At 44.6% G+C, this 22,516-nt stretch overlaps 1 protein-coding gene across 1 annotated transcript; it reads left to right on the top strand.

Moving 5' to 3' along the window:
- The first annotated feature begins 650 nt into the window (after nt 1–650).
- Nucleotides 651–20,478, top strand: CREG2 (cellular repressor of E1A stimulated genes 2). Its single transcript, XM_040536014.1, has 4 exons — nt 651–1,327; nt 2,900–3,069; nt 14,126–14,239; nt 18,029–20,478. The coding sequence occupies exons 1-4, from the start codon at nt 971–973 to the stop codon at nt 18,174–18,176; spliced, it is 789 nt and encodes a 262-aa protein (XP_040391948.1). The 5' UTR covers nt 651–970; the 3' UTR covers nt 18,177–20,478.
- The last annotated feature ends 2,038 nt before the right edge of the window (nt 20,479–22,516 follow it).

Below are 22,516 nucleotides of genomic sequence, written 5' to 3'. Positions count from 1 at the left end.
GGCACAGTAGCAGCATATTCAATTTTACTTGTAAGATTAAGTGTTTCGTTGTGAAATCATACTCACTGGAAAAGTATCTTCACAATCTGAAAAATTAATTTCAGCCTTAAGGCCCGTTATACCCATTTTCACTATTCCTTCAGGTTATTATGCTGAAGATTAAAAAAAATAATAATAGTAATAATAAACACAGTGGAAAATATAAGTTAGAATACTCAAAATTTCAGTCCATTTTTATTCAAGATTAGTTGTACAGCATCTTCTCATGAGGCGATCAAGCAGCAGTTGCAACCGCAGACCAACGTGGTGACCTGTCCTTCACAGGTATAGATGGTGAGGTCTGATAGATGTACCTGGAGCCTTGTGAAAGGCAGAGTCTCCTGTGAGATCGGTTCCTCCCTGTCTCCTGCTGAACCTGCACTCCTTCAATAACCTGCACTGGGACGGGTTGCCCAGGGAGGTGGTGGAGTCACCGTCCCTGGGGGTGCTGAAGGAAAAGTTGGATGTGGTGCTTAGGGACATGGTTTAGTGGGTGACATTGGTGATAGGGGGATGGTTGGACCAGATGATCCTGGAGGTCTTTTCCAACCTTAATGATTCTATGAATGCAATGAAAGGTTACGAGGACAGGTTTTATATCATTGTGTGCTTGCAGTGCTGTACCAAGGGGGTCTTCTGCCAAGCCCAGGGGAGCAGTGATGCCAAGGCACCCCTTACAGGGCAGGTCCATTATACAAACCCAACACACATCCCAATCTTCACCTCACGAAGACCTCCTCACCTACCAACCACCTCACCGAGTAGCATCTCCGCATACTTCCACACCGAGACGAGCTCCACGAGCCCTCCCTCCCTCACATTTGGGATCTCGCCGTCGCTCGGCCCCGGCATCCCGAGGCAGCAGCTTGTCCCCCAGGGAAGACGGCGGGGAAGGCTCGGGGGGCGCTACGGGCGGGTGCAGCCGCAGAAGATGTCGGCGTGGTGGCGGTGGCTGCCGGGGCTGCTGTGGGGCGGCGCGGGGGGCTACGTGGTGGTCAGCTCGGTGTCCTGGCCGCTGCCCGAGGCGGCGGCGGCGGCGGGCGAGCTGCACAGCTCCTCCACCGAGGAGGCGCTGCCCACCCTGCTGGAGGAGCCGAGCGGGCTGTGGGAGCAGAGCTTCCCCGCCTCGGCTTACCGGGAGGACGCGGGGCCGGCGGCGAGGCGCCCGGGGCAGGGGGTCGCCCCGACCGCCATGTTCTCCTACCGGCGGCACGGCCGCGCCGCCGCCGCCGCCGGCCGCTTCCTCGCCCGCCACAACGCCTGGGGCTTCGTGGCCGCCCACGGAAAGGTACGGGGACGGGGGGGAGACCCCCGGGGCTGGGGAGCGGGGGGAGCCCGGGACCCGCACTAAGGTGTCCGCCCTCCTCCGGAGCCTGGCCGCGGGCTGCCCGGGGCGCCCCCCAGCAGCCGGGGCTGGGGCAGGTTGGTGAGGTGCGTACCTGCTGACGGGGAGCCTGCAGCGCCTCGTCACGTCGTCGGAGAGCCTGGTAAATCATGAGAGATCAACTCCTCGGTTAAATCACAAAATCCTTGGTTTAGGCTCTCGGCAGGTTGCAGCCTTAGCGGGCTCTGCAGTAACCTGCGGCTAATTACAGCGCGCAAAAGCCCGAGCCGCGATACAGTTTGTGGCTGCTGAGGGGGTGTTGTGCTCCGAGTGTTGAGTTACGCCGTCTGTGATCACAATTCTTCTAGAAAGCCCACTCTAAATTAGCCATTCATTAAAAAAAACGAGAATTTTTAAGCAATGCGAACATGTCCTGCAATACGACTGACAGCTACTGCTTTTTTACCTGGTGACTCTTAGTAACAAACAGGTATTTGTAGTTTCTGCATTATCCAGCTTCATTAGAACTTAAAACGTTCCTACTAGCATGTACGGGGACCATTTATAAACACTATGAACTTTCAAATTGTAAAGGCGTATAAACATCTGCAATCCAAGTAATAACAGCATCCAGGGTTTTCTTATTAACTACTCGTACTTAATTTGATTTTGCTGTAAAGGATTTACCGGTTACATTGAATTAATATATTGACTGATAATTTTACTATTTAACATCTAATTGACCATGGAGAAATACATGAAGACTTCAAAAATAATAATTCAGTAAGTATGTCTCCTTGCGATTTGTAATGAGATGAAAGGCATAGTAAAAACATAAATCGTTACAGAGAGTATTAATGTTTGTCCCTGCCGGGTAAGGACGTTTTTGCATGCGCTATATCCATCGTTAGGTATTTACACAACTCAGTGACTGGGAGGGAACTTGTTGAGGACTTGGCTCCTCGCTGCTTGGCAGGACGGGTTGGTGGCTGCCACCCCTCCCAGGGCTGAGGTTCCCTCCCAGGCGGCCGAGTTGACGTGCAGTCTGACTTTAAACACAATTCTAGCTGAAATGCCTTCCCCCGTCTCTTGGCAAACTAATGGAATCACATTCCGAATCACGTCTAAAAGGGGAGGCAAAATTGGAGTAAAAAGCAGGCTGAATCGAGGCTGACTTAGGATCTGTTTCCTTTTTGCTTTGAGAGAAGGTAGCAGCACTGTTTTGGAGTAAACATTTCTCGATGCTGATGGCATTTTTAACTTGGTAGTTCCTTTAAGCTCAGTGGAAACAGGAATCTTCCCTATTGTGTCTTAGACAGGACTGGAGAAAAGGAAATAGAGGAGATACCTGTTTTCACAAAAGCGTGATAGAGAGATCTAATTTAGGAGATGGTCTGTCCCATGATAACAACAGAAAGCAGGAGACTGAGCAGTTGGGGATTGCTGTCCTTTCTGCTAGAACCCTTCAGGAAATCCCCTACACTGTGAACTGTCTACATGCAAACATGCCAATGACTGCTTTTTTGGATTTTGCAGATCCGAGGTATGCCCTTTGGGAACTGTTTGCTTATCAGTGACGGTCCTGTCAATAACAGCACTGGAATCCCTTTCTTTTACGTGACACCGAAGCATAATGTTGTGGCGGATCTCCTGAAGGATCCTGTGGCCTCTCTGACCCTGCCAGAGGCGGATGGAAATTTCTGCAGGTAACGAAATGTTGTATGTCCAGTACTAGCTTTGGTGAGAACAAACACAGACCTCAGAATGAAACAGTGACAGCTTTATGCTGGCTCTCCACCTTCACTGTCCTGTTTTTATTTTTGACTCTCACCATCAGCTACAAGCTCCTCCTTGGGTTTGTTTTGCAGTAAGTTGCCCCAGTAAAATATCTTGAAGAAAAGCAGAAATATCACTTAAGTAGTATCACTTAAGTATCAACATCAACAGCTGGAGAGGCCTTCAACTTGCACATTAGCATGGCCAAACTTTGATCTCTTTTTGGAGGTATTGACATAACATCCAGGTGTTTGAGATCCAATTATAGGCCTCAGCAACCTAGTCAATAAAGTCAGTAGAGTTTCAAGGGCTTTTGAAGTCAAGGTAAAGCAGACACCCTTGCTCTGATGAGCAGCTCTGGAGGCCCTGGTTGTTGCCTTGGTGGGGCTGTAGCTCTCCAGGGTCAAGAAGAGAATCTCAGGCACAAGTTACACTCATGCCACTCAGTCACTCAGTTTCTATCTCTTCAGAGAGACAGCTGAATATGGTATCATCATAAATTTTTGTCTCCTTGTATACTGTAAACAATAGGCATATGATCCTTCACATAAAGGACGCTAGGTCTGTAGCTAGCCCCAGGTTCGCCTCTCCAGAGACAGCATGATGAAAAGATGAGTTCTTTCCTCCTAACTATGTGTACAATGAGGAACTCTAGATCACCGAAATGTTACATGTGTAAAGTGTATGTATGTAAACTCGAAGACAATACAATTTTCTCCGCCATGCTTGTCTTCTTGGAAAAGACATGTCTGCGCCATATGTTTGTTTACAGTCAAACGTGTGGCAGACTTGGCTGGGTCGGCCTCTTGTGAAGTGTTATTTCCAACGGCCTCTTTACGTGACGAGGTAGGTGACACCGAAACTCTGTCAGACAGGACTCCATTAGGAAAGCAGATCTTAGCTGATACTCCAAGGAAATAGATAGAAGAACTGGTGACTAGAGGCTGCCTCAGAAAGAAATGAGACTGGAAGTGTTTACCTCAACTTAAGGTTCTCTTTGGGGGAAGAGAGTTTTGTCTCAAGAACCAGATCCCAGACTTACACCCAAGACAACCCCCAGCTGGGTCATCTCAAATTTCAAGCCTGCAAGCTGAAAAGAACACTGGAAAAAAAGCAGTGAATGGCAAATATAAAGGTAGTTACTGCTTCTCCTGTCTGTCTCCAGAATATACTGTTCGTTTTCTTAAGAGTTATGTGGTGGTAAAACAAAACGTTACTTAGTCCTCAGCAGTAAGAGTGACTTCAGGCTGACATCCTATTCCTGAGGAATGCAAGGCTCTTCCAACGTCACCTCCAGTATGTACTCTTCATCACAGCATTTATTAAGGTAATTCAGCTTTGAGTGGATGAGGTGGTCAACAGAGTGGTGAAGCTAAGATGAGAAGGGTTCTGTTCGTTTATTAAAACTATTTCATTAAATATTTTGAATTAACCATTTCAAACTGTAATTAAATTTATCAGCTCTTTAGTAAAGGGCTAATGAAGCTTATTCCTGCCTTCTGAGCTTTTTCACTGAATCAAATAATGAGCTGAACATCTAGATCAGGTGCTTAAAAATGTAACCTAAGCCCCATGTCCTAGCACCTACATGGATGTTCTGTTTTCAGAGGCTCAGAGCAGCTTCCATTGATGATGGCTGCTGGTGATGAGCACTTCTGAAAGTTAGACACCCATTTAGGCACCAAAGTGTGGCCTTTCATCCTTGACTTTAAACATCTGCTTTTGAAAGTCTTTGCCTTTTATATTTTAGCAACACTGCTGCCTGATTTACCTGTTTGGAAAGAGCCTGTTCACCAACAAAAGAGAAATGATTCATGATTTATAGAAATATGAAAATCAGACACATCACAACCTTTCAAGAATATTTATTCACTGTCTTCCTATTAAGCATCTATTAATTTCCCGAACAACCCCCTGCCCTGTTGTTTAACGTGCCAGAAGACCCTGCAGTTTGCACAGCAGCACTCTGGGCACTGCCAGGCAGCTAACCCCCTATTCCCAAGACAGCTGAGGCCACACTAATTACCAGTGGCCACATCCCTGCGCTCCCTCCTTCCCTAGGACTGGTCACATGCTGCCTCCGTCCTTCTCTTACATCAGCTCTGGGATTTGTCTGACCTCGAGTTCAAATTTAAAGCTGAAGAGGATTAACCCAGTGATGGCAATCACATTTTCTGCTGGTCCTTCCGCCTGTCTGTCCCACACCTGGTGCTGCTCCCGGCCAGCCAGTCCCACCCCTCCTGTGGCCATCGAGGGGGCTGCTTTATCTCTGTAACCTACCAGAAACCTCTTCCCTTTTTTGCTGGATTAGGTTTCTGCTGGGTTAGCAACTTGCAGCAGCTCTCCAAAAGCCAGAGGAGCACAAAGGAGAGGAGAGAGGAGAAGGTGAGGGAAAATATGACACCCCCATTCTAGCATGTAACCATACTCTAAATATTGAGCTCACTGCTGAACTGAGTACAGAGATTTGGAGTCAAATCACTGCTCTTTGCATTATTTATTTTGTCATTACGTTCACTTTGGTTTTCATTATTTCTGGAGTTCTCGTCTGCCACAGACGTTGGTTGGCATTAAAGGAAAAAATATCAGATAAAGAGAGTGAAAAGCTGGGGCATTTGGTGAGCTGCTGTTTGCACTTTTGATAGCTAGGAAAGTGAGAAGGCTTTGGGGCCGTCTCACAGTCAGCAAGCATGTGGGCACTGGGAGTTTAACTTTCTTCTTTCCCTCCCCTATGTAACCAGGGTCAGAAATGAGTTTACGTTTTGAGCTAGGAGAGCAACCTCGCAGGGAACGTCCACAGCACAGGGCTTCATGTGGTGGCTTAGCTTTTGTCCAGCAGGTTTCTTTCTCTTCTTTACTCAGGCTAAACGAGAGGCAAGACCTGTTATTCTGGCAGTCCTCGGACTGTGCTAGGTATTAAGACAGCATCTGTGGAGATTTTGTCACAAAGGGAAGTGTCATTTATAGATGGTTTTAATACCAGAATTTTCTCTGGGGCAAGGGCAACGTTAATTGTTTTGATTCCAAAATAAGTATGCAAAATAGCTAAATGAATAATGCTCTACGTGAGAAAGTTCGCGTCCTTGTACGCCAGCAATGAATTATGCCCTGCAGCCTGTTTTCATGTAGAATTTTGGTGGAATTTCGTTATTAACCTACTCTGAGTTGTAAGAATTAAAATAACTGAAAGCTGCCTGATGCCCGTAGTCAGTGCTCCGTAGTCAATGCTCTTGGGAGCACTTCGCACTCTCCTGAAAAATGCTTCTGACCTATTGCACACAAAAGAAATCTCTGGCCTTTAGAAAAAAAACACAGCTGACATTTCAATAGTCTTGTATCTAATCAAGTGGCCTGTGTGCCTGTACATCAGTTTGATATTAAGTTTATTTAGTAGCGAATTTCATTTGTTTTGTTTCAGAACATGCTCAAGCTTCAAACCTGGACAATAAATATTCCCACCTGTGGGGCTGTGAGGAATATAGGGTGGCCTGTCTGGTTTTCCAGCCTTAATGTTTAATCAGCTGGAGAGAAAATTTGCAAAGCCCCAGCTAGTACAAAACCAACTTTTAATAACGGAAGAAAGAGAGCGGCGATGCATCACAATAGGCGGCGATTGCAGGACATTACACTGTTGCAGCTACAGCCTGGATTCCTCATCTCTGACCCAGAGATTTCCATTTCCCAGAGGGAGACAAGCTGCGCCTCTCTGCAGACACCCTCTGATGCTCGGTCTACAGAGAGGGTTAGTTAGCAACTGATCTGACGGCTGATAAATGGATAATAGAGGCAAGAAAAATTAAATGGTTCAGGGCTATAAATAGACCATGCTGGCATGCCTATTGCGCATAAAAACTGAAAAGATTGAGTCCTATTCTTACAGATTTCAGAGGGAACAAGACTGAACCCTGCAGTAAAGAATAGAGGGGCTATTGTTCTGAATGAATTTCCCAACACACAAGCTGCTCAGAGGATCTCTCTTTCCAAGTAAGCTCCTGGGCCTGCCTCATTACAGCTTCAGTCTGGAAAACAGGCAATTAATTTTAAACATGTGTCGTCTCCTTGCCATCAGGTTCAGCACGTTCATAGGGACCGACTAAATGCAGCTTTCCTAGAGGAGGAACAGTTACACGGCTGCCATGAACTGATTTTCACACAAGGGGAAAAGAAAGAAAAGTGATGAGCTGTAGGGCCAGTCCATATGTTTGTTTTCCTTTCTGTTAACCTGAGGATGGTGTTTCAAATCCACTCTGCAGACTGGGAGTGATTCTGAGTGACCCAGATGCCTCTGCTGTTTTATGACCTGCATCAGGGCTGGCTCCTTCAGAGCCCTTCTACCCACCGCGTTTCAGCTACTGCTCGAGGTAGCAGATCAGCACGAGCAGGCTAAGGCATCTCCAGCGTTTCTGGACAGCAGCAGGCCGCAGGAAGGACTGCTAGAGGAGAGTGCTTCAGCAGGTGAGGGTCCCTTCTGTGTGCTTGGTCGCTGGCACGCACGAATTTCTAACTTTATTCCTAGGCAATCCTGAGAGGCAGACAGACCCGCAATGGGTGGCAGGTGCAACCTCTGAGGACTCTGTTGGCCACCCAACGTTTATCTGCCTCTGGCCACTGTCTGTTAATGCAAGGATGAATATAACAAAGAAATTTGGCGTTGTGCCTTCACACAAGGAGAAATTATGCGTGCAGAAGACAAAGGCTGAATCCAGACATCCATCCCTCGTTTTTTGAGGAGTTGAGATCCACCTCCTGTTTCTGTGGCACAGACACATTTCTATTTCTGGTATTTATATTGGTCCTCTTTAGTCATACGCAAATAATTATGTCAGTAGCAGTTCCTGAAAAATCTGTATTTAAAAATTCAGGAAGATACCAAATTAGAAAGTCAAATATGAAACCTACTATCATCATGACCCAATGCACACAATACAGCTCTAAATTACTGTTTTTTTTTCCTTGTATGCTTAAATAACCAACTTCCCAAAATCCCTGTCTGGAGCACTAATATGTGTTTCTCTGAGTTTGCTTACAGAAATAGCTGATGCTGTGATTCTTTTTTTTTTTTTTTTTTCTGTGAATTGTCTGTGGTTAAACTATATAAAACCTTCCTGGCTGAAACATACAGTTCAGCTAAAGAAATGAGTTGTTATTGTCGATGAAGATAGACAAAGAGACTGACTCCATGTAATAAATTATAATTAAAACATTCTAGAAATTATTATCTTCTAGGAACAGCAAAATGACCTAAAACTTTCAAACAGGTAGGCTATGAATACCGACTCACTTAAACGCAGAAGAGCCATTGTACCAGCACTCTTCAGTTCCCAAGTGGAAGACAGCTCTTCCAAAAGCCAAGATGTCTTTTAACCATCTTTGCTGGCTCTCAAACATGGCTGATAAAGATATTCTTGTCAAAGTCAGAGCAGGGCAGGGCGAAACTGCTCAGCCATATCCAGCTGAAGGCCAGCAACAGCTTTTCAGATTATGAAATTGCTTTCAGCGGAGATTTTGTTTGACGTTCATGCCACGCAGATTAGCAGCACCGATACGCTCCGTCTGCCTCAGAGACTCCAGCGGTTAGTGGAGAGAAAATAAAATGAATGAGAAGGATAACTAGCTTTTCAAAATTAATCAAATTTAATAATCAAAATTATATGCAGTCTACAGTAGTTTTCAGAGGACGTAGCATTTCCTCCATTCCTTCATGTAAATGGACAAAAAAAAGGACAAAAAATCCTATGATGCCATACTAGTTACTTTCTAGCTATTTGCCATTTTGGGGCAGGGTGAACAGGGGTCCTTTACAGGGTGCCAGAGTGCCTGCCTTGTGTCAGTGGGAGGCAGCAGGGCTTAGCGGTGCCAGCAGCAAGTGCATCCTCAGCCAGTCCCCACCTCCACATGGCATGGCTTCGTATGGCCATGGCTACCGCTGCAGGAGAGGTGAGGATGTGTGGACACCCATTGCCCTTACGCCACATACGAGGTGCTTTAAAGTAACAGGAGTAGAAATAAGGCTTTCTTCTTGGCTCTTGGCTCTCCCTTTCTGCAACAGGAGAAAGCTCTTTCCCAGCTTCTTCTCTCTTCTGTTCTGCTCAAAAGTAGAAAAGTAAAGTAATGTTTTTTCATGGAATGGTGGAAGGTCCTGTCTCCTCAGGGGAGAGGAGGAAAAGGATGGCAGCTCTTCCACGGGAAAAGCAGGCTGGGAAAGGAGAGATTCCCATCCATAGGCCTCTGCTTCCTCCCCCAGTCCCTGGAGTATCACTGAGCCCTCCCACCTTCTTCCTAGCAATTCCTTCTCAGGGACACTGACTCTCCTTCTTGAATGATTCCTGACCTCTTCTTTTGCTTTTACTGCTGATCTGTGCCAGATCTGTTTCAGCTCACTAATGGACTGCAGAGGCCAAGGATGAAGGTGAATACCCAGCGAAACCAGGGGACAGAGCATCGACAGTCAAAGCAGAGATCAAGAGAGCTCAGCTGCAGAAGGGAGTCCTAACAAAGTCCCAACATCATCACCTTGCGAGCCAATTTAACTGCATCAGCCTGAAGTATACATTCATCACACCTGCACTTAGATGGTTTTGGTGCAGGAACCTTCTAATTAAAATCTATGAGATGGCTAGTGTAATAAACAATTTAATGAGTAGGTGGCAGTCTTTACCCTGAACCACTCTTGAACCGTGACTTAGAAAGTGCAGAAGTGCTATGCAGGAGAATAAGTGGGGTGTGTTCATCAGCAGCATGCTCCCCATCATTGTCAGGAAACATACTTCACTTGGACACAGGCTGGTCCATAAGCTCAGTAACGCTGGCACCTTGGTAAGATGGTACTCTGTAGGCCAGCTGCAAATGTAGCTCGCTCTCTAACTCCACGTGCCCAGAGGAGACAAGTGCCCAGACTGGGTCAAACTTTGCATACGTAGTTTGCTCACCAAGCAGAGGAACGGAGATGATCAATTTTCTCTTCACAAATCAGATGAATAATTAAGAGAACCTCTCTTAATGCATTGTGTTCTTATAAAATGCATAAGCTGAACCCTCTTCCATTGTCATCTGGCTTCAGTTGATTTCTGCAACAAAGTGTATATATTTCATATAAGCATAAATAAATAAATGTGTTCCTTATTGATTTGTCTCCTACTACAGTTCCCTACTTTCTCTTCCCCTCAGTTCACGTCTTACCGTAGCCTTCATGAAATCCACTCCAGGGCTACAGGGGACCTGATTTTCTGCCCAGAGCCTTAGAAGCCATTGAGGGTTTCCTCCCCCATGCCCCCAATCAGTAGTGCACAAATTTTATGTAAAGCCATTTCTGCACACCTTCTTCTCCTTGTGCCAAACAAGATAAAACGAACCCAGGGACTGAGAGCTGAATATGTATTTATTTAGACAGAAGGCAATAAAGAACTAGTAAATGCATGACTAGACCTCAACAGATGTGAAGGAGGACTATTTTAGTAAATACACCAATTTATCCCTGATATCCCTGTAATGTCTTTAGTAAAAACGTGAGCTATATCCCTGGCTATATCCCTTTACTCCTGGGAAACAAAGCCTGTGTTTAGATTAGTTACACCAGTAGCACCAATGAAAATTCAAGACCTGTTCACAATACAGTTAGAAGTGATTTAACTTTTAGAAGTACTTTTAGAAGTAACCTTAGGGATCTTTGATGGTTTAGAAAGTATAAAAGTTATCACACGATATTAAGGAAATCCTATGCCAAAAATGATGAAGAAACAGATTTACTTCAGAATATGAAGGGCTCCTTTGATAAAGAAAATACTAATGGTAATGTAAGATTAGAACGCAAGGTCACTATTCTGAAACAGAAAACCCACGATAAGAGCCAGCGCTAAATGCAAAGCCAACAAAGTAATAACACAGTGTACTAGATTCAAATGTATCGTCGTCCTTGCTGAGCTCTTCCAAAACTTCATCTCGCATGTTTTTAACAAGTAATTTGTTTGCCCTATTTCCCAGAAAAATAAACTTCTGTTGTGCAGAATTCAGTCCGAATAACTTTTACTGGGAACGACAGTATTGTGTGTGTCAATTAGTGTAACACCCTGACTCGTGAGAGAGTAACATACAGAAAACTGCAAACAAAAGGAGTCAGGAAAATAAATAAATAAATAAAATGTAAAGATTCCAGATATGGCTGTATTGTCATCAGCTAAACATGTGGAGAGCAGTTTTTCCTGTAAATCAGGGAAGAGCCACATCTGACACTCCTATCAGGTGAAAAACCTCTCAACAACGGAAGGCAGCATCCACAACCCAAGAGCAGCGCTGCCAAGCCAAGTCAATTGCCTACTCAAAAATCAGCAAGTATGCTTGTAGAAGAAATGAGTACTTGCACAAAAAGATCGAGTAATTCTCATCTGAGAAGGTGTCAAACCAAAATGTCTCACTGCTCCTGACCACACCCGAATTTATCTGCTTGATCCTCTCTGCGAAACGAAGACATCCTTTAATAACAATCCCTTTCTAGTTCCTCCCTGAAAGTAATTAGCACCATCTTACCTAGGAGCTGTACCAGACAAAGGCGGTTGCAGGTACTCGTGCTTCTCCCAGCTTTCAGTTGTTTATGGTACTGTTAGGCTCTGGAGGAAGTGGTTTCATACACAGAGATAAAGGGTTATCAGCTGAAAACAAGCGCCTGAACTGCAGCTTTGCTAGGGAGAAGTCCCCTTCTGTACTTTTAAGACTGATACAGTACTGAGATTAAGCACGAAACAGCAGTAGGTCAGGATGACTCAAATGGACTTTAAGACTCTGCACTGCCCTAGCTGCTGGACTTGCAGGTCCTGATCTGTGTGTGGGATCAGCTCATCCTTCTGCTGTAGGCGAGCTGATTCCCACGTAGAGTGCCTTTCAGTGGACAGCTTATCCCACTTCCAAAGTGGAGGAAGCCACCTTCATCTGAAACCATAAAAAGGGGCAGTTCTGCCCCTCCCCTGTGTCTCTGTGCAGGACAGGATCCTGCCCCCTTGGCATGAGCTCTGGGAATTTAAAGCTGTGGGAAACTGTTCCCTCTTTTTTAAAAACTGGGTTACTTTTCTGCCTCGAGGCACCCCACAGAGTGGTACCCTGCAGCCTGCACAGTGCCAGAGCCAGCTGTTATGTCAGGTCACCTTTAACCTGAAACATCACAAAGTGCAGTTTTGTCTGTAGCTTCATCTGGTCTTAAATGGCAGCTTGTTCCCATCACACATGACCATCTCCTCCCTCGTTTTAGTCAAAATGATCCTGATATTTATTCTCGTTTTGATGGGTCGGTTGCCCAAGGGATCACGCGGACCGAAAGGCCCCACAGCACCCAAACAAGAGAAGTGAGAGGAAGCACGGGTGTCACTGGGGCACGGAGCCGCAATGCTCGGGACAGGACAGGCTCGGACCACTGTAAGCAGGATGTGAAACTGCATCATCAGCATGCGGTAGGAGCTAGTGTTGATCTACAGCACGCCAAGGCGGCCATGTAGACAAGTTTCTACTGCAAATATACACTGGAAGAATTAAACCCAGTGTCCAGGCAGGCAATGTGGATTTTCAGGTACTCAGAACACCATTTACTACTTCATAATAATAATAAAAAAATGTACTGGAGAAAATCAGACCGTTATTTATTGATGCGAACAAAAAGACTGAGCTTGATCCTTGGGGGCCGCCCTTCCTCCCGTGCAGAAAGTGTGGTAGAGGAAAAAGAGTATGAGTGGAGTTTGTCCAGACATTGTTACACTGAGCACCACCTTCAGAGAACGGCAGCTCCAGACCAAACAGGATGCTGAAAAAACATCCCAGAGATGATGTGACTGCAAATGGCTCTTTGGAGCTCAGGCTACAGACTGTGCCAAGTGCTTACTGGGCATAGCCAAGTATCAATCAGCCTGTTGTATTTCCTTGCGTATTTCTGTTCCTGGTCCTATCTATAAAAGCAGACACTTTATCCAGTAAGCTGCACAGTCTTTCATAACCATCTGTGGGGAATCTGCAGGTGTTAAATTAGCTGCAGGAGGATGCCCATATGTTTCCTGCATGCAATAGGCACATATTGAGAGTTAAAACAAAAAAAAAAGCCACTGCAGATTGCACACAGTTGAGGCTAAAGGGCTCAAGCAGAGATCTTTATGTAAAATTGCACACAGATGAGATGTAATTTACTGTGATTCGCTGCTTCAGATTAAAACACGGAGAACAAGAAATGCAATCTTTGTTTCCTAATGTAGTTTTCGGGGCTTATGTTCTTACGTGGGGACACAGTCCTGGGCTATGCTGAGCAGTCTCAATGTGCTGGCAATGGACCTTGGGGCTGCTCAGCACGTCTCAGGATCAGGCCATTGCAGTCGTTGCCTGAAACTTTTTTGCAGTTTGTCAGTTTACTCATGATTTATATCATTGTATTGTAAACCTTGGAGTCAGCAGTTGTCCCACAGCTACTAATGGGAATTATTTATTATTACTGTATAGAAAGAGCCAAAAAGCAACAAGTACCTACCCTGTCTCAGTTTGAAGGATGAAGGCAGTTGATTTTTTTTTAATAGATTTTACTTGACTCTTTGTGTGTGTGTGAAGAAAAGCAATGTAAAGCAGTTGAAAAATGGGTAAAAATGAACAAGAACTGAGTTTCCAGGGTAGGCAGAAAGAAAAATTACATGCAAATACATATACACATACTTATTAATCATCTCACTAATTCTCTTCAGAATCCTGAATTCAAGACTGTACGTAGGTCTGGAAAAACTGCCATTTTCACATTTTTAAATTATATATATTAATGCAGTTTTTAAGAGCATGAATTAAGATTAAGCAAATCTCTACAGTAGAGGTCTTTCAGGTGAGTATTTCTTCAACAACCTCCCTGAATGTTGCAGCTGAGTGTAGAAAAGACCTGCACGGTTGGAGAAAATATTGCAACTTTTTATATTTGTATTTCTCAAAAGCAAAGAAGACAAGCTATTACACATGAGCATTTTTCTCTGTGCACAGAAAAAATGTAGTCGATCTGGAGGATCCAAGGTGTGCCAGACTGACTCTCACAGGACAGATGGTCACGGTGCCTCCAGAGGAAACGAAATTTGCCAAGCAAGCAATGTTTTCTAGGTCTGTATGTGATATGCATATAGTATCGTACAACCTGCAGTTTTGAGACAAATATATAGATGCAGCCATTTGGTACAGAAAACCCGAGAAGCAACAAGCCTGATCTTTACTTTGGGGCCACGGAGTATGTTGACTCCTGTGTTGCCTGGACCTACAGGCAGAGCTTTGCAAGCTCCTTTTAACTGTTGAGGTAACGAAGTGTGGAAACACAGTTGGTAAATGTTAAGACTCCAGTAGACCATGTGTTTTGTAATCGTGGCTGCGAGAAGAGATTCCATAAGTACAGGGTGCGTTTGTTAAGTGGGACACTACATGTAGTAATCCATCCCACCTCAGGACAAGTAGTACTCATTATCCACAGCCCCCTAACGAGACAGAGCAGAGCTCTGCTACCTTCGGGCACCATGTCACACCCATTTGCAGGATGAAGCCTGTGGGCTTCTGTGAGGCCAGACCTCATGGTTTGGAAACAAAATTCATCAGCTCTCATCTCCTGGAAACTTCGCAATGTAAAAATGAAACAATTTGTACCATGCTTCCCAGCACTGCAGTTCTTGACACCTTCAAATGAGCTACACTGGAGAATAAATGAGTGTGCTGCCAGGGCAGGCCCAAGAGAAGAGGCAGAAATACAGGACGTGAAGGCTGTAACAGACGGTAGCTTGAAGAGACTGTGCCCCACCTGCTAGCTGGTTTTATGACCTCTCCTGACATACCACCACAACTGCTACCGAAGCCATAACGTTTACAGAACACAGTCTCCTGTGAACAGACACAAGCACCATCCACCCCACACCCAGGGTGTGCCCCTACACCCTCCAGTGGGACCCGTTTTTATCAGTGTAACAGGCATCAAAAGCCTGAACCTTAGTTGGGACATGCACCTCCAACACTGGCTGACAGCGATGATCCTCCAGGCCATATCCTGCCCAGTGAATCAAATACTGCGGGGAAACTGGGATGTGCTGGGAACCAGCATGGCCCAGACGCAATGTTCTCTCTGGCCTGCTGGGAGGGATCTGGGCGAACAGGTTTTAAGAGGGAGACATGAACAACAGGGGCAATCCTGAGAGAATGAGGAAGCTGCAAACAAAATGGCGGGCCAACTCAATTGTATACAGGCCCAGGTAATGGCAGTCGAGCACAGAAAGAGGGCTGCACTGAACGAACATGTTCACAGGACAACCAAATGCAGTCCCCAGCTGCAATGTCCAGCGTCCATCTGCGTCGTGTCTGTAAGCAGCCTTTGCTTTTTTCAGATGCTCTGGAAGAAATAAATGTATATGCTGCAACTGTTGGATGGAGTCCTCAGGGCAAAACCCCTGGGCAGCTGCCAGAGAAGCTGGGTGGTCACAGGGATGACAGTGGCCTACTGTGTGGAAGAGCAGACACTGCTGTTAGAGGCAAATGTGGCCAGTACTATCAGAGAGACCCAGTCATCCTGGTGGTAAATAATAGAACAACAGAGGTACTGCTCCAGGATCTGGTTCACCAGCTTCACTGCAGGTGGAAAGACTGAGCTGCACCCCCAGCAGGCCCATAAGCTGCTTCCAGAAGTAGGATGTGAGCCTCGACCTGTCTACACACCATCCAGCAGGCCATGGCGCTAGAACAAAAATAACTTCATTTTGAATGACTCCTCTGGATACCTGTGAGACACCAGCAAATCTGCAGTAAAATCAACTAATTTAATATGGCTGCACAGGAATTGGTAAAGGTTTCATTAGTCCCTGCAGCCTTCACATTGGTCTCTTGGCCTGGGTGCAGATGCTGCATCCCTGATAACCTGTACATAGCCTCAAGCCTCCATCCTCCTTCTTTACAAAAAATAAAGGGGCACCAAGGGGGGAAGTGGAGTATTGAATAAAACTCTGAGCTAAACTACCCTCAATATAAGCCTTCAAGGCCACCATCTCTGGTGGACCTCCATCTCTGGTGGACCACCATCTTCTGGAGCCAAAGGGAGAGGAGCATCTGGGAACAGATCAACAGAGAAATCATATATCCAATGGGGGGTAATGTCAGTGTTTGCCTTTGCTCAAAAACATGCAAAAAAATCCTACATTCTGTCAGCAACACCCCTGAGATGCCGACAGGGGGCTCGAGATGCTGACAGGGTGACAGAGAATTACTGGAGCCCCTCCGTCAATAGCAAAAAATGGGACCAGGGACAGATGGGTGTCGTATTGGCACACAAACCTTTTCTACAAACTTTGCAGAAATTGGATTATTACTTGAGCCAGGGTCCACCAGTGTCTCAGCAGCAGCTGCTCAGCCACTGGGGAGCAGAAGTGAGACTGACATGGTGGGACCACTGGTGTCAGCAGTGGCCAGAGCCATTTCCTAACACAGTAGCAGGTGCTCAGAAGGACATCTCAGAGTGGGAAATCCCCAAAGGTCATCAAATCAACTGCCTCCTCTGCAGAGTCCTCTGCAGGGGGAGAGGACTTCCCCCTGCAACAAGTGGCCAGGCTGGGGTGGTCAGTAGGACACTGAGCTGGGGCAGAGTCCAGCCAGCACAGGAGCTGCTCCACCTCAGACTTCCAATGGCAGCCTACAAGTGTGCCAGCCTCCAGGCTATTTTGCTGTGGAGAGGCCGTGGTTACAGAGAGGTAGCAAAGGGTCACCCCCCCAGTTCAGCTCCGATGACCCACACACACACGCACAGGAGACCCACCAAGTATTTGGCCACACTCTGCCTCTACTGGCGCATACTGAGCAGGGGGTTAAAAGCATGGTGGAAACATGAGGTGCCCCAAAGAAGTCCATCGACTTTGCAAGCAAGGAGGCAAAATCATCCAAAACCTGATCTCCTTGAGCACATAAAGACCAAGCCCACTGCAAGGCCTTGCTTCCAAACAGGACAAAGAAAGCCAACCTTTACACGTTCACGGGGAAAGCTACTATTTCAACTCTGCAAGAAAACCCATGAGAAATGCAAAAAGGGAGGGATCAGCATCCCCAGAATAGTGGGGAGGGAAGGAACAAGCAGGCTTGGGGAGAAAACCCCACCACGTGAAGGAATAGCAATGGGGGGGAACAGCAAGGTGGCACAGCACCTCCCTTCTCCAGAGCCTCCAGGCAGTGACAGAGCTGCTGTGTCAAGGCTTGAGTCTTCTCTCATGTCTTACCCAGTAATGGTCCCAGCTCTTGTGAACACTGTGACTCGAGCTGTTGTATCTGATCCATACACCACTGCTGAGCTCCCACAGCATCCTCTGCAGACACACCTGAGGGGGATGGGGACCAGGCACCTCCAGCCAGCACTACTGGTGGGGATGGTCTCGTTGAGCTAGTGGTAAGGGGAGGCCCAAGAGATGAGACAGAAATACAGGATGAGAAGGTTCTAGCAGGTGGCAGCTCGAAGGGACCGTGCTGTGCCTGCTAGCTGGTTTTATTAATTCTCCTGACACACCATGACTGTTACCAAAGATGTAATATTTACAGAACACAGTCTCCTTTGAACAGGTACAAACACGACCCTGACACATGTTCAGAGAATCTCCTCTAACTGTTTTTACCTACTGGAGACCAAACAACATCTGCCTTTAAAGATGAGGTTCTGCGACAGGGGAAGATATTGTTCACTGACTGCCTTAAGCTGTAGTTCTTGCCAGACAGAGGTGTGGAACATCATCAACCTTATTTCAAGGCAAGGCAAAAAACATGACTGGTGGTGACTCTCAGATCTCAGGTTTCATTCTGGATGAGCACACTAGACTAAAGAAAAAAAGCAGACTAGGCATGTAATTTGGCACATCTTTTATTTATTCTTTTTTGTCCTTCCAGGCACCCAGTGATAAGAAAGTGGCCTCGTAGCTATGAGTGGTTCTTCATGAAAATGAACATTGAGAACATCTGGCTTCAGAGCTGGTATGGAGGAGTTTCTGCCATTCCAGTAGAAGAGTATTTAAAAGCAGCTCCAAGTAAAGCTTGACTGAACGGGCTTTGAGAGAGAGATCTTCTGAGTTTCCTTTCCAAACACTGTTAAAATTTCATGCTGGATGGTTACTTTACAGTGATTTTTTTTTGTTTGTTTGTTTTCCACAAGGCTTCAAAATAGCTCTGTCTTACATGGAACAGAGTGAAAATAACCAACACAGACTTTCAAATTATAAGTGAGAGATGGCACTAGCCCAACCCTGCAATGTACAAACACGTCATTTCAAACAGGCAATATATCACCTTGAACACTGCTTACAAATGCTTTGTATCTGCTTGTTTGGGCTTTTTTTTTTTTTTTTTTTTTTTTTCCTTTGCACCCAATGGGAAACTATAGTACTTGCTAACTATAACGTTCTGATTTACAGAAAAAGCAAATTGCCTATTCAGAACCCTCTATGTATTGTGGAAGTATTACTGCTGCTTGGTCTCTCATTTTAGAAGTATTCTAAGCTAAACCTAATAGCTGCAACGTTAGATATTTAAGTTGGTAAAAATATTGTACTAAGGCTGTCCTCATTTGCCAACTTATATTTTCTACATGTATTTTCCCCCAATTACCTAATTTGATATTTCGCTTGGAAATTGAGTCGAAAGGCTCCAAAGACTCTTTTTGTGGAAAAAATGCAAGCAGCTGAAAAAACACAGTTCAGCATAACTTGTCTTTTACTGCCACAAAGCTGGTTAAACATGTTAAGGGACAAAAACAGATCAGGCTCACAAGAATTATCCCAATACAACTATAAACATTCTTACTTAAAGAATTTAAATATAATTTAATGTTCTCAGCTAGCCTGTTCCTGTTATGAGACACAAAAAGTACTTCAATAGCTTGTAGTCCCGAATTTTTTGCACCCCATCTCCAGCCACCGCTTTATTTTTAACTAATTTGTGCAACTGACTTTTGTAAACCCTCACCAACTCATCTAGGGGTGGAGCTACTCCATTAGCTCTGTTTTCTCACCAAGGTTTAAAGCATTTGTTCATGAATTTACTTTTTAAAGTAGCCTAAAGATAGATACTTCAGATCATGAAAATACTTTTTCTAGTGTGGAAAGTGCAAACCTGGTTGCAAACACGCTATGCATGTGATAATACCAAAAGAGTTCAAATCGGTTTTATTAATCTTCAGCCATTTCTCTAGATGTCCTGGTAACCTTACTCTGCAATTCCTAGGGGTGTCACAGTAAAAAAGGGCCAATGGCTAACTGTCCAAGTCATGACACAATTTGAAAAATTATATGGCTGTTCTCCCTGTTAGGTTAAGAGACAGATTGAGGTGGCTTTGCTGTGCATCCCTGGGAGGGAAGCAGAGCCCTGGGCACTACCCCACACCAAGGCAGGCATGAGGAGTGTGAGTTTCTCAGCGAGCGACCTGAGCTTTTACAGGTTAATCCCCGGACAGAGCTCCCAGGCAGCTCAAGGAGCTGCGACCAGCTGGAAGCCAATTAACTGTAGCTGAGATTATTTTGGTTCATGCATGAAGAGAGAGCATTATTCCCTCAGCAGAGCTGGGCAACACGCTGTTTGAACTTCCAAGGGCTGCTTAGACCTTGGGTCCAAGCTCCATGCATCACCACCATTCCTAGTATTCTGCAAGAACTGAAGGAAAATGGGGGGGGAAAGCTTTACTTAGACATTCGCTAAGCCTTTTGTTTTCCTGTCTCGTTGCCAGTGCGTCTGTTAGCAGTGCGGATCTTTTGCATAGGTAATTATGCAAGAGGAGGTAGTGTCCTGCCTGAATCTGTTTCCTTTATTTTCTTGGCAGATGAGCAAGCAGCATTCTCCCATACAATTTTGGCCCTAAATCTGGTACCATGTACTACTGAAGCAAAATGGCTGGCCCTGTACAGATGTATAGAATGCCATTAAGTGAAATCCTCCTGGATTCATATATTTTTTCCATGGAGGTCTTTCTCCACTATGGAACAAACACTTTAACAGACACTTTGTGTGTAGAGTATTAGGCCCTGGAAGGGAATCTCCACAGGTGTAAACTACACACTTCTGTGCAATTTAATTATACAGTTTATCATCCTAGTTCACTGCTGTTCCCAGAGAAACCTGAACTAATCTTATTCTCACCCCTCCATGCCCCAAACACACAGATTGAGCAAATCCAGTGTAGGAGCTTGATGTTTAAACAGGCTGAAGAACAGGGTAGGAATTTTAGAGATGTTAACTACACTTTCATTTTCACTTGCATTCTTAGACAGCTCGATAACAGAAACATGGTCCTACTGTATACTATCCACTACTTATTAACACTCTTGTCTTAAAGCAGTAATGCTTTGTACCAACAATACTTCACAGAGCTGTAACTGTTTAAGAAGTCAGTGTACTCTAAGAAAGGTTTTGGATTTACTGTACACTGCTTGCTATCTGCTGTTTCCCTGCACGGTTAGATTAATTGGAGTAGCTACTGTATTATAAATTGACACATTCATCAAGCAGCTTTTCTGTATGGACAAGCCTTGAGACTCCTGACAGCCTCAGAACATGAAATGGCAATGGCATGTAAAGTGACAAAAGGGGCTTCATAAAGAAATGCTGTCGTAAATCACCTGCTCTCATTTCACGCTTTCTTCTCCCAAAGAATATCTTCCATAAAAGTTCTTGAAAGTCTGTAGAAATTCATCAAAAATATGAGCTGCAGATTTTGAGTGGAATTTTCTGGAGCACAAAAAGGGAGGACATAGTCAATAGTTTGTTTAACTGGGCATTACATTATTAATTATATACTGCTTCCAAGTTTTTTTAAAGTGGCAAACGTCTCGAGTGATATTGATCATCACATGCCCGGTGATGTTTGTTAAAGCTTTTAATCCAAAGAGTGTTATCAAGATAGCATAATAAAGACCATATTTCCTTGAGACTGCAAAGGGTCTCATCTTGCTTCATCTTGATAGCAAAATGCCTATTTATTTATTGTGCTTTGATTACTAGATCAGGAAAACATTTTTAGAAAAGGTCTTGATAAGCCCTAATGAACTTAATAAACATTTCAACTAGTTGATGTGCAATTTATTGCCACGTGTTCTGTATTTTAGTTATTTCTGTAGCTTCCCCAAAAACACTTGTTGTGCAATGCATATTATTTAAAACTTTAGCTGTGGTTTTTGCAATATTTAAGAAATGCATTTAATCATGCCTGTATATTAGCTGAAAAAAAAAAGGAAGATAAAGTTCTGAAACTTAGGTTCAAACTTTTTGCTAATTTGTGCAAACATCATGCATGCACAGGATTGAAGCACGGCTAGCTTTAACTGCTGTTCTAATTTAGCCAAAGAACACTCCATTACTGATGAAATTTTCATTATCTAGTTGGATGAAATTCAGTATGTCTTGTTTCTGGATGTGTACTGCAATCTGCAACGTATTTTGATTTCTAAAGATATTGAATGTTGTTAACAAAATGCCTATCAAGGGACAAAACGCAAATAAAACAGATTTCAAAGGGGAACAGAGGTTAGAATGTCCTTATGTCTGCAGTACACTATTAGCTTGAGTAACTGACCTTTTGTTGACAGCCATTAGAATTTCTGTCTGATCTGAACATCTGCTTTTTTCAGTTTTCCTGAACCAAGCTAATTTCTTCCGAAGTACTTCTGGGAATTGAGACTCTGATCTGTCTTGGTGTAGCTTAGCTTTTCTCTAGGGAGAAACATCTAGCCAGGCACCTTTTATCTTTCCTTCGTCTTCTCATTGCTATCAGCTCTGCAGTCAGCATGGCAGTTAATTGTTGTTCTTAACGTTTGCTGTTCCTTTCAGCTCTGAGACTGAACCCACACCTATCAGGTGTGCATTAATGGTGTTTTGGAAATTTCCTAAGTGCTATTTCTTCCTCTGCTAGCCTTGCTCTTACAAGTTCTTGTTACAGCTTGTTCTTTTCTGTCTGCTTTCCTCTGGAAGTTATCTTAGGCCAAGGCTGACAATTTACCTTTTCATCTTGCTTTCCCACATTATCTCCTTTAAAGAAAATTCAAGCTCCCCCATTAAAATCTCCACAACCAAAAAGAGGGTATGGGAAACAGCCTGTGTTCCTATTTACACCTTGCAGTCTTGTCAATTGGTTGGTCTTCCTTCCGTGTGAAGATCAGGACAAAAGCTTCCTAACCTGTACAAATCACAGTCAACATCGTTTTCCTGTTTCGAGTGACTCCATACTCTTAAAAGAACATTTCTTGTAGCTGTTCATTTTTACTAACTATTTTTACTTTTACCCCATTTCTGAGGTGTTATCTGTTCTGAGTACAGTCTTCCACTTTTTTTTTTTTTCGAGAAAAATCTCTCTTGAACTACATTTTTTTGGACTCACTAAAAATACCGTCACTT

The sequence above is a fragment of the Cygnus olor genome, chromosome 1 (genome assembly GCF_009769625.2).
Source record: "Cygnus olor isolate bCygOlo1 chromosome 1, bCygOlo1.pri.v2, whole genome shotgun sequence".
In the NCBI taxonomy this organism is placed as follows: domain Eukaryota; kingdom Metazoa; phylum Chordata; class Aves; order Anseriformes; family Anatidae; genus Cygnus; species Cygnus olor.
The sequence above is the reverse complement of the archived record's forward strand: the minus strand, read 5'-3'. Positions and strand labels throughout refer to the sequence as shown.